We start from the raw sequence: 12334 nt of genomic DNA, 5'->3' as shown, positions 1-12334 counted from the left end.
TTTGATAAAGAGATCTCCCCTAACTTAGAGACACATTAGCAACACACTATGAAGCAAAACCATCACTTAGCCAGATAACCGTTTCCCAGATTTTGGATTTTATTTTTTTCCCCTTTCCCTTGATAGGGTACCACAGTGATAACATCAGTGAGGGGAAAGAGAGAAAATTGCAGAATCTCATTATTTCACGTGAGTAGGTATGAGAAGAACTATCTGATTTGAAAGGCCAGCATTACACAAGAACATCTTAAAGAATACGGTTACTGTTCATTGCAGCACTATATACAATAGCCAGGACATGGAAGCAACCTTAATGTCCATCAACAGATGAATGGATAAAGAAGGTGTGGTACATATATACAATGGAATATTACTCAGCCATAAAAGGAAACGAAATTGAGTTATTTGTAGTGAAGCAGATGGACCTAGAGACTGTCATACAGAGTGAAGTAAGTCAGAAAGAGAAAAACAAATATCGTATACTAATGCATATATGTGGAATCTAAAAATTGGTATAGATGATCTTACTTGCAAAGCAGAAATACAGACACAGACATAGAGCACAAACGTATGGATACCAAGGGGGAAGGGGGGTGTGGGATGAATTGGGAGATGGGGATTGACATATATACACGTATATTGGTACTATGTATAAAATAGAGTACTAATGAGAACCTACTCTATAGCACAGGGAACTCTACTCAATGCTCTGCAGTGACTTAAATGGGAAGGAAATCCAAAAAAAGAGGGGATATATGTATACATATAGCTGATTCACTTTGCTGTACAGTAGAAACTAACACAACATTGTAAAGCAACTATACTCCAATAAAAAAAAATGGTTATTATTAAGTATAATCTGCCTAAGAGACTAAGAACTGTTACTGTTAATTAAAATGAAGATCAATATATGAAAAACTAGAATTCCAAAGGGGCCTTTATCACACCATGACTTATTACAATGCAAGACCCACAAGATGAAGGAATTCTCATTTCATGGGCTTTTGGACTGAAGAAGTTACTCATTTCATACCAAATGTGCCTTGGAAATTTGAAGAGAAAAAAAATTCTTCTTTTTCTTTTTTTTCCTAATGAGGATGAATATAGATCATTTGCATTAGTCGACTCTGGCTGGGTAGGTTTTTATATCCTTACTTAAGCCTAACTCTGGCAAGGAGCACGTGCTAGCAGCATGTGTCTTTCTTATTCCAGGAAAACATGCGAGGCCACTGTTAGTGGGAACGATGTATGTTCTGAAAGACTTTTCACCAGTGGTGACGGATTGGCACCAAGACAGACGTCCACACTTTGGTAACTGTGTGGCCGGGGACACATCTTGGTGAACTGCCCCCCTGGGACCCCCTTGTGGCCAGAAAGGGGGCAAAGCTCAATATGTCATAAAGGAATGGAAATCAGAGGTCTGGCCAGTCAGCTCAACTGCCCTTGGACTTCCGTAGACAGAATATTTTCTTACTGGTTCTATAAAAACACACGCCCTGCCGTGGCGGTTTCTCTGTTTATATGCCCATCTCGCCCTTGAACTCCAAGTCCAAAAGCGAGGGCTGCACCACAAGCATCTTTGCGTCCTTCACACTCACTTCCTGACTGACCCAAACAGTAACTCGCTGAACGTTGTTGCAACATAGAAGGAATTACTCAGCCAAGCCCTGATCCTTTATTTAAAAAATGTGGTATTTATAATACTGGACTCAGAGCTTTTAAACCCTTGCAAAGTCTTCCTGTAACATTTGGCTTCCTTCAGACCTTTTCTAAAATATCGTGACCAATTAGGAGTCGTGAAAAATGAGAGGAACACGGAAAAGTGGCAGAGAGATGAAGAAAGATTGTTAAAAGGATAGAGAAACAGACGCCAGAGAAGATCAATGGGAGGATGGATGGAGATGAGGACCGGGGAGGGGCAACGTCCACAGCTCCACACACCCCACCTGCACATGGGGAGAAACAGTCCCGTCTGGGGGGCCTTGGTGTGGAGCCTGTAGGTCGGCACCAGTGCACCCACACCCTCCAGAGGACCCCAGCATCCTGTCTCGGGGAAGTGCCGCCCCGGGTTTCCCTTGCCCTGAGTCCCAGACTCACCTGTGTCACGGGGGCAGGTGGGCTTTGCAAGATGGTCTGAGGCAGGAGCTGCTGTGTGATGTCACAGGACACCGGGGCGGGCAGGGGAGCCTGGGGGAAGGAGAGGGACCTTGCTGTCAAATGCAGCTTCTGGGCCGCTACAGAAAGGACCGGGTGCTGTCTCTCAGACAGCTGGGTTCTCTGGCCTCAAAGAGGCCCTTCTGCCCTAGAGTGGATGGCTTACTTCTGGAAGGCATATGCTTCCCGGGAAAGGTGGGGTCGCAGGTTGCTGCCCTTGCAGGGCACGGAGTCGGCGGTGACACGCGGTTGGTGAAGGGTGGGGGGCACTGGGGGCACTCGGGCCCGATGCCTTCCATCACGGTGTGCTCTGCAGAGCTGCTGCCACCGGCTGGAGCTGGGCATCTCCACCCCACCCTGCCTCGCCTCCTGTTCTAGGCTCCGTTCTTGGTGGATTTGGTCGCTCTTTTCCCAGATCAATACTTTCTTAGTGGTGCTGTCCAGCAGAAAGAATGGGAACTCATAACCCATGTCAGCTCTGCGTGGCCTTTCTGCTCAACACTAATGCCGGTGGACAGGCCCCCGCACGTCTCTACCCGCTGACCCACCCAGGCAGTGAATGTGGTTGCAGCTTTGCCAGACTCTGCCTGCAATCTGGTGGAGAGAGTCCTGCAAGGTCAGCTGAGTCCCAGCCTCTGCGCCCTGATCACTCACGTGGGCAGGGGAGCAGGGGTGGGGTGGGACAATGTGTAGAAACAAGAAATGCAGCTCTCAGCTTCCCGAGGCTCTTGAGAGTTTTGAAAAGAAAAGTAAAAAGCTTCTTCTGAAGTTACCCCAAAGCTGCCCCAGGCCCTGGGGACTACAAAAGGCAGCCCCACTGGAAAGCTGTCCCCAGAACGACATCAGGAGCAGAGGCAGCAGGAGACCTGTTCTGAGTGAGAACCCCAGGGACTGGCTCTGGTTCCCCCAGTTTTGTTCCCCTGCACAGCTGGGACAGAACTGTGTCACCAGCAGTGGCAGAAAGAGTTGCACGGACAGCCAATACCAGAAGAGCGGCCATCAGAGCTCACAAGCTCGTCAAAAGGTGGCTGGAGACAAAGAAAGTGGTCTTTGTCATGTTCTGTTTGAAAATAAAACGTGTTGCCCAAGCTTTTCAGCAGGGTGGGCATAACTACCATGGTGACAGCAAGAAGGAAGGGGACACTTCACTCCCATCTCTAAAAGGTCAGCGAGGGATGAGTAGGAGGTACTTGGCCACTATGTGGATGTGGCCCCTAAAATTTGGGGACACTTTTCCCATTGAGAGCGAGGTCTGTGTCCCTCTCTGTGCGTGAGCTTGTGACTGCTTTGCCCGAGAGGGATGGCAGAGGTGATATGTGGGACTTTTAAGGCAAGGTCACAGAAAGCCATGCAGTTCCGCCTGGCTCTCGTGGAAGTCCCTCTCCAGATATTTCCTCTTGGAACCCAGGAGCATGCCGGGAGGACGGCATGGAGAGGTCCACACAAGTCAACAGAGGATGCTCTCAGCTGGGCCCAGCCATCAGCCGGGGATGCAGACACACCGGGGATCTGGACCTCCCAGCCCTGATCGGGGAGGCTTTCGACACCAGGCAGCAAAGAGGAGTCACCCCCACTGTGCCTTTTCTGAACTCCTGACCCAGAATCCATGAACCTGGAAAATGACTGCTGCTTTCTTTCTTTTTTTTCGTGTTTTTAAAATTTATTTATTTTATTTTATTTTTGGCTGCGTTGGGTTTTCGTTGCTGTGCGCGGGCTTTCTCTAGTTGCAGCGAGCGGGGGCTAGTCTTCTTTGCAGTGCGCGGGCTTCTCATTGCAGTGGCTTCTCTTGTTGCACAGCACAGGCTCTAGGCACACAGCCTTCAGTAGCTGCAGCATGCGGGCTCGGTAGTTGTGGCTTGTGGGCTCTATAGCGCAGGCTCAGTAGTTGTGGCGCGTGGGCTTAGTTGCTCCGCGGCATGTGGGATCTTCCCGGACCAGGGCTCGAACCCGTGTCCCCTACATTGGCAGGTGGGTTCTTAACCACTGCGCCACCAGGGAAGCCCCATGACTGTTGCTGTATGCCACTGAGTTTGGTGTGGTTTGTTCCATGGTGATGGATAACGGGAGCGGGGTAGGTCCATCAGTGACTTTGCATCCAGCCAGCGTGCTTTCTAGGAGGCCACACGTTCCCTGATGTTCAGGAGAGGCCTGGCATATATGAGGGACACTGCCTGATATATGCAGGGGGACCTTCGTGTTGACATCAAGCTTCTCAGACATCTGCACTGGAGTGAAATGGGATCTAAAATAGGAGGGTCCTAATCACGCACCCCCAGAGGCTCTGGGGGTGTGACCCCAAATTTGAAGTTTTGAGCTTTATCTTTAAAACTCTTGGATTTTGAATTCTATGGATATACATCCATGTTAATTTTGGAATAAAAATGTTTCAAATTTGTTGCCAGTTAAACATCTTAACTTCCCACCCCCTCTTGCCACCAGCAATCTCTAAGTACAGCTGGTTCTCTGCGGAGGTGCAGCACGCAGTCCTGTGGCCCTGCAGGCCCCCGCGACGCCGTAGCACAGGCTGGGTGAAAAGTTCGGGGTCACTCACGTACCGGCATCGTGGCTGCCTGGCTGAGCCCTAGCGCGGGGAGCTCTTGAGCCGATCTTGGCAAAGCCGTGGTGCCGGCCTCTGCCCTCAGCTTGCCTGGAGTAGCTGCAAGAAACACATCACCTTTCAGACTTGCACACACTTCACAGCTTTCTTATCAAAAGAGGGGAACAGTGACCACGGTGTGCTTGGAACACGGGCCTGGCTGGAATCTGATAAAGGAAGCCCAGCGGAAGTGGAGGTCGTTTCGAGAACCACGGAGGTTCTGCCAGCCTCCAGCATCACCTGGGAGCAGGTGGATGACAGCAGAGCACCCACGAGCTTTATGTCCGCCACGTGGTGCAACCAGCTGCCTGATCTCACACCTCACCGGGTCCGCACGTCGCCTGCTTTATGTCGGCTGCGTGTGCCAGTGGAGGAACCAGAGTGTGGAGCCGGGGCGGGGGGGGGGGGGGAAAGACCAGTGGAGATGGGGCGGGGGCGGGGGGAAGAGACCAGTGGAGATGGGGCGGGGGGGGGGGGGAAGAGACCAGTGGAGCCGGGCCAGTGGGGGAAGAGACCAGTGGAGATGGGGCAGGGGGGGAAGAGACCAGTGGAGCCGGGGCAGGGGGGGAAGAGACCAGTGGAGATGGGCCGGGGGGGTGTGTGTGAAGAGACCAGTGGAGCCGGGGCGGGGGTGGGGGGGGAAGAGACCAGTGGAGACGGGGCAGGGGGGCGGGGAGGGAAGGAGACCAGTGGGATAGAAGCGAAGGCGCGGGAACCGAATGGCAACTTCTGCTTCAGACCACGGACTGCCCTGCTTCTCCTCAAGTTCGGGGGCCCCTCGTGGGACTCTCTGTATACCCACCACCACCCCAGCCCAACAGGCGCCCACCCCCCTCCCTCCGCGGTGTCACACTCACAGGGGGGTTCGGACACAGCCGTGCGCGAGGATTTGTGGGAACTTCTTGAGGACGCCGATGGTGAGTGGCTGGTGTTAAGGCCTGAGGCGCCCACGTTGAGTGCATTAAAGTGCTGCGGAGCTTCCAGGCTGGAGCCCTTGTGCTGAAACACACACACACACACACACACACGCACACAGAGTTCCACATTGCAGCATCGAGATCATGGCAATGAATTAGGTGACTTCAGTTGTTCTCTAAATATTTAGGAAACTTTGAAGGGTATTGAGAGAAATACTGTACCTGTTTGGGGATAATTCCAAACACATTCGGGTGGACTGTTTATACAAAGATGTAATCTAGCATCTTTGAGAGGCTGGTAGCCTGTAAGCAGTGTTTATTATACTTTCTCGTCTTGTAGTTTGATAGTTTAGATTTTCGTAAGGGATTTGGCATTTTCTCTTTTCCTTAAAATTGTCACCTCATGCCCAGAATCTTGGCTTTCCCGGAAGCGGGTGGAGAGGCCGGTTCTAGAAATAAGGTTGTTGGTGGTACTGGATTATTAATACTCCCATGAAACAAACGCCTTTGGACTCCTCTGGACACTATCTCCCCACTGCTCTTCCTCTGCAACCTCAGGGCCCCCGAGTGGAGAACAGGCAAAGGGCCAATGGTCTTCAATTCTTGACCCCTGGATCCCAACTGATGCTGGGCCCCCAGGATGCCCCTGCCTTGAGCACAGAATGGTGAGAAAGCGGCTGTGACTTTCCAACCCTGAGGAACCATCTTTCCATCCTGCATTGGGGTAGGTGTCATAAGCCTAAGAAAACAGGGATTATAATGATTTTTAAGCTAAAGAAGAAACATAATGCTTACTCTCCTGGGCTAGGCTTCTACCTGGTCTCAGAAGGATGGTGAGATTCCTGGGCTGCTTGATGTCTCCTGGTCTCAGTTCTTAAATCTCTGTGTGTGACTCTACATGGCTGCTCTGTATTTTGAGTCGTGGCTCCAGTGAGGGTGGATACCGCGTGTGCCCGAGTACGGCTGAAATGATTGCTGCGAGACCTACGGGCCTTTGTGCAAAACAGAAACGCAGGATGTGCCTGGGTTTGCTGTGCTAAATGTCCATTTTGAGGTCCTGTTGCTTGGTCAGTGTCTCCCCCAGATCACACCCCTTAGAGTGGGGTCCCTGACCCATGGCCGTTGGCGAATTGCATGCTCCTGGTCAACAGAGAATTAAGTACAGGAAGTGAGAGTAGGAGCTGAGAAACTTTTATAGCCGTTTGACATAGCCACACATCCCATCCAAGCAGGGGAATCTGCATTTTTAAAAAGCGTCCATCAGTGACAGGTTTGAAATTAAAAAACCAAATGGTCCATTACCGCTGAGAGTTTGAAAAGCATGGTCCTGGAGCTTTTCCTTTAAAAGGGGCTTCTTAATCTGGCAGCCTGAGATTGTATTTGTGTGCTTATACATAAGTGCAGGTTGATGAGAAGTTCCGTTGGGCTGTAATATTCCCAAAGGATCGGAAACCTCAATAATCAACTTCCGACTGGATGATATACACTCTGCCCAATCTTCAGCTGTGGTGTATGGTGTGTCTAACACCTGCCTATTAACAGCTTAATTCCACCCTTGGACGTGATACATGATGCATTAATGGACAGAGCTGGGTAATAAACACATCCATAAACGATGACAGAGGTGTCGCATCAGTGTGCTGGTGATGAATCACTGTACGACACATCACCACGTAGCCTGCCAGCAGGGGAGGCTCAGCGAAGATGCGACTGCTGTCTGGTCTTTAAAGGGGACTTCTCCCTCTTCCCAACTGAGTTCTCAATGGACCAGAGATGCTTTTGTTGGACCACTGCTGCTGCGTCAGTTTCTGGCCAGAGACTCTGGATTCTAGGTCACGGGCAGGCTGGAACTTGAACCCTATCTCATCAGTTCTAAGAGGCCCTTTCCCTCTCACATTGTGACATATCTGAAGTTGGGATGTGTCCTTCAACTAATGATAAGAAATCCTGACTTCACAGATTGGCAGCATTTTCTCTTTCTCAGTGGAGATAAAATAATGGTAGACCTTAAAATTGATGGCTTCTTAGCTTTGATGAAATCCAACACTCCCTCTCTTGCTTTCTCTCTTTTTCTCCCAACATTTGTGTTTGCTTGAAGAATGACCTTTGAGAAACAGAGCTCTCGTCTACTTGCAAGTTCCCTTCCAGTTGTCTGACACGTCAGGAGCAGAGACGGGGGCAGCCTGGCCAGAGGGGTCCAGAGAGTTCAGGCTGGACGAGGAAGGAGGTCTGGGCTTTGGGAAGAGAAATACCTCCCCACAACTCTCAGAGCTCCCTGATGCAAAGCTGGCTCCAACAAGGCTGTCAACTCAGAGCCCCAGACACAGGAATGGAAAGTACATCCTGCCAGTGAAGCCACAGAGGGTGTGCGAGGGGCAGCGTGCTTGTGGGATGCTCTTCTGTAGGCAAAGTATCAGCCTTAGGCTAAGGGGAGGGCAGGGCACTCAGACTATTCCCTGCCTCGATGGGACGATGGAGTAACCCCCAACTTTTCATCTGTGGGACAGACACAAAGTGGACGTACTACAGGCAGACCTTGTTTTATCACGTTTCACCTTATCACACTTCGCAGGGAGTGTGATTTTGTACGAATGGAAGGTTTGTGGCACCCCTGCCTTGTCAGATGATGCTTAGCATTTTTTAAGCAATGAAGTATTTTTAAATTAAGGTATGTACCATTTTAAAAAACCTAATACTATTGCACACTTAATAGGCTACAGTATAGTGTAAACAGATCTTTTATATGCACTGGGAAACCAAAAAAAAGTTGTGTGACTCGCTTTATTGCGACATTTGTTTTATTGTGGTGGTCTGGAACCCACAGTATCTCTGAGGTGTGCCTGCACAGCCATTCTCGTAAGGCTGGAAAGTTCCGAACCCTGCTCTGAGTCCAGAGGCTGTTTCTTGCACAGCTCTGTGAGTTCCCAGCCTCGGTGGCTTTGGGTACGTTAGCTACATCCTCTGTGTGCTGCTGTCTCACCTGAAGAAGGACAGTAACAGTGCCCGCCTCATGGGAACCTCACAAGGGGCAAATAGGCCAATACCCCAAAATTACATTGAACAGTACTGGGAACATAGCAAGAGCTCAATAAATACGACCTGCCATTTTTAGGATGACTGTCTGTATGATCACAACTCATGGAAGATTCCACTTAGCCAGACTTTGCCTTTAACCTCTGCTGGGCATCACAATACCTTCAGTGCCGAAGGGTGGACGGTCTCCAGAAGCGGGTCCTCCAGGGCCAGCTCTTGCCTTCTTTCCACCCGGACCTCCGCGTAACTGCTCAGGAAATCAAGAGACCACAGCTGGAGGGGGGACCTTCCAGGACGACGCCAGCAAAGAGGGCTAGTGTGACAGGTCCAGGTTCTCTGCGTGATACCCCTCCCAGAACAGCCACCAGCAAGGAGGTTAGCCCTGTTACTTGTTTGAGGATGGAGTTTCTTTCTGGGCCTAAATTCCACTGCAGTCACTTCCACTGTGACATTCAGAATTATCTTCCTTTCCAGGATGTTTTTATTTCCTTCTCCTTTACTGATCTCTACCCACCCTCACCCCGAAACCCCCAAACATAGTTGTCTTTAGAAACCTATTTTCCTCTGTAGAATGAGCCTCAGCCTTCAAATAATTAGAAGACTTTCTTAAGACCTACTCAGTTTGGACTATGCATAGGAGGAAGTGACACGTAACTTTTTTTTAGTAATTACAGACTACGAAACTGTCGGAAGCTTTCTTTCGACCAAACCTAGAACTAACCAGACCCAGACTGTCGATTAGTCTATGGACCCACTTTTTGAATAGCGTGGGTAAATCAGTTCAACGCGGTGATGGCTGAGTGACTCAGCTGTGGCTTTTGCCTCGTGTGTGGAGACGCAGGCTGGGCGAGGGGTCTTGGGGAGTGGCAGTGGCTCTTGGGCTTATAGAATGCTTGTGACCTCGTTTACTCACTAGGTCACTCCCTACTTTCTCTGAAAATCTGGGATCTGGGAGGTAGACGATGGAGAGGAAGAACAGGGTCAAGGGCAGATCTGAGGAGAAAGGTGCTGATGATGTCCAGCCTTCCCTGGGGGCAAAGGGACCCTCTGGCAAAGGGCCAGGCAGAGAGGGAGGACTGGCCATGGAATCAGAAACCAGTGGCTGCTGACGTGCCCAGGGTAGGCTGGGAAGCCAGGATCAGGTCCCTGAGAGTGGGTGCGCAATGTGATGAGCATGGTCACTGGCCAAGAAATACCTGTGTTTCTTATCTCTCCTCTTTCCCCACTTACTAAAGAAGAGGGATTTACTTGTGTGTGTGTGTATGGATAGTATCTATTCATCCATTATCTATCTACCTACCTATCTATCCATCCATCTATCATCTATCTATTATCTGTCTATCCATGTATCTATTATCTACCTATCTATCCATCTATTATCTATCATCCATCATATATCTATTATCTATCTATCCATCCAACCATCTATCATCTGTTATCTATCTATCCATGTATCTATTATCTATCTATCTACCTATCCATTATCTATCCATCCATCATCTATTATCTATCCATCCATCATCTATCCATCTATTTATAATCTATCCATCCATCATCTATTATCTATCTATCCATCTATTATCTACGTATCTATCCATCCATCCATCATCTATTATCTATCTATCCATATATTATCTATCTATCCATATATTATCTATCTATCCATCCATTATCTATTTATCTATTATCTATCCATCCATCCATCTCTCCACCTACCTACCTACCCATTATCTGCTATCAATCATCCACCTCTTATGTACATGTATATAATGCAGTAGGTATGTATATGTATCTCTCCATCTATCATCTATCTCTTATCTATCATCTATCTGTTATGTACGTATATAAAATGCAGTCCTTCTAACCTTTCTTTCTTTGCTCTCCTCCAATGCTCTCCTCTAGACCAGTTTAAAACCGATTTATGTTCTTAAAATTTTTGTAGTTGGGAAACCCCCAAAGAGCGCCTCTCCTTTACCTTCGGGAGGGACTGCGACCCGCACGGCAGCGCCCAGGGAACGCCGGTGCGCTGCCTCCCTTGGAAGCCCCGCCCACCCACGCTGGGCTGGGGGCGCCCCCGAGGCCACGGGACCTCCAGGAACCCTCTCCCACCGGCAGCCTGGCTCTTGTACCAACCCTGCCTCGGTTGCCAGCAGGGGTTTTTTAAAGTGTTCAAAAGAAAGGGGACTATGTCTCTGAGTTATTTAGAGACAAAATTTTAATCTTCTTCTCCAAGCAGCGACAAGGGAAGGCTGGGGGCCGGATGGAGATGAGGGGAATATCTGTAAGTAGGTCACTGAAGCAGCAACTTACTAAGGAACATCCTGGCCGCCTGGAAGAGCTCAATAAGGCTTTCAGAGGGGCCTGACGGGACGCTGGGAGGAAGTCTCAGCCCTGGGAGAACAGGGCTGGGTGTGGAGACGGAAGGGATCTGAGCTCTGCGGATTATCCTGTCCACTGCAGAGCACAGCCCAGGCCCCGCCGAAGAATTCCAGCCTGGGGCTCGCTCCTCAGAAACGGGGTCCACTGAGGGTGACGGGGCTCTGACGGAGCTGCCGGGGGCCGGGCCCACCCTCCCAGCCCCCTGCCCGCACCTGACTACTGAGTGCGTGCACACGATGAACTCGGGCTTGGAGTTCCACTGGTGGTAGGTGATGTAGTAGTGAGTCTGCAGCCAAATCCACTGCTGGCCTTTCGTCAGAAACCGGTAGCAACACGACTTGCCTTTGCCAAACTGCATCACTGTGAAGAGAAGACGGAGTCCGCACATCACCAACGTTAAGACAAAAATGATCCTTTTGCCCCAAAGTTACTGTGAAAAACACCAGCTTTCAAAAAGACAGTGCCACACATTGGTCCCTTCCCCAGTTGTGATGGATTTTAAGTCATTATCAAGGTCAGGGTAAATGGTAATGAATTCTGAAACAACGGAGGAATGATTCGCCTGCTTTCCCAAATGCTCAAAGGCTTAAGAGAGCCTTAAAACAGGGCAGATCCTCTAACTGGAATTTAATTAAAGAGAGGCCCTGGCTTTCCTGGTGCTCATCCTCTTGCTGCAGGGGGAGCTGCCTTCGGAGCTGCAGGAGCCCAGCGTGGGAAAGACCATCCAGACGCTGGGAGAACTAGACTGAAAATAGACATGCCAGCCAGCGGCCTCTGGACACATCCCGTGGCTGCCAATCTGCCGTGTATCCTCCTTCTACGCGGTTCCAAATAGAGAACCGGCCACAGGCGCCTTCCACCCCGGCTCCGCCGTGCAGGGCTGCGTGGAGCCCCTACGGTCAAGTCTCTTCCGGCTTCCCTGGGGGCGCCCAGCACACACGGATGCTGCTGGTTTAAGCCCGGGCAAGGCAGAAAGCTGGGCCATGGGTCCCAGGAAGAGGAGCAGTTGGGCTTTATTGTTTTTATTTATTTATTTGGTCGCACCAGGTCTTAGTTGCGGCAGGCGGGCTCCTTAGTTGCGGCATGGGAACTCTTAGTTGCGGCATGCACGTGGGATCTAGTTCCCTGACCAGGGATCGAACCCGGGTCCCCTGCATTGGGAGCGTGGAGTCTTCTCCACTGCGCCACCAGGGAAGTCCCAGCAGTTGGGTATTTTTTTTTTTTTTTTAACATCTTTATTGGAGTATAATTGCTT

The 12334-nt window shown here is 50.1% G+C and overlaps 1 protein-coding gene across 4 annotated transcripts in view; it reads right to left on the bottom strand.

Annotated features, from left to right (window-relative positions):
* The window catches only part of NPAS2 (neuronal PAS domain protein 2), a 188857-nt gene that overhangs the window by 17084 nt on the left and 159439 nt on the right, over positions 1-12334 (bottom strand). For all 4 annotated transcript variants that reach the window (XM_068564274.1, XM_068564272.1, XM_068564273.1 and 1 more), the window contains 5 exons: positions 11292-11439; positions 8863-8947; positions 5608-5749; positions 4710-4810; positions 2098-2187 (listed from right to left, as the gene is read on the bottom strand). In XM_068564274.1, the coding sequence (XP_068420375.1) occupies positions 2098-2187; positions 4710-4810; positions 5608-5749; positions 8863-8947; positions 11292-11439 (566 nt within the window). The remainder of the gene's footprint in view (positions 1-2097; positions 2188-4709; positions 4811-5607; positions 5750-8862; positions 8948-11291; positions 11440-12334) is intronic.

This window comes from Eschrichtius robustus, chromosome 15 (genome assembly GCF_028021215.1).
Source record: "Eschrichtius robustus isolate mEscRob2 chromosome 15, mEscRob2.pri, whole genome shotgun sequence".
NCBI lineage: Eukaryota > Metazoa > Chordata > Mammalia > Artiodactyla > Eschrichtiidae > Eschrichtius > Eschrichtius robustus.
This window is presented reverse-complemented; position numbering and strand designations above follow the sequence as displayed.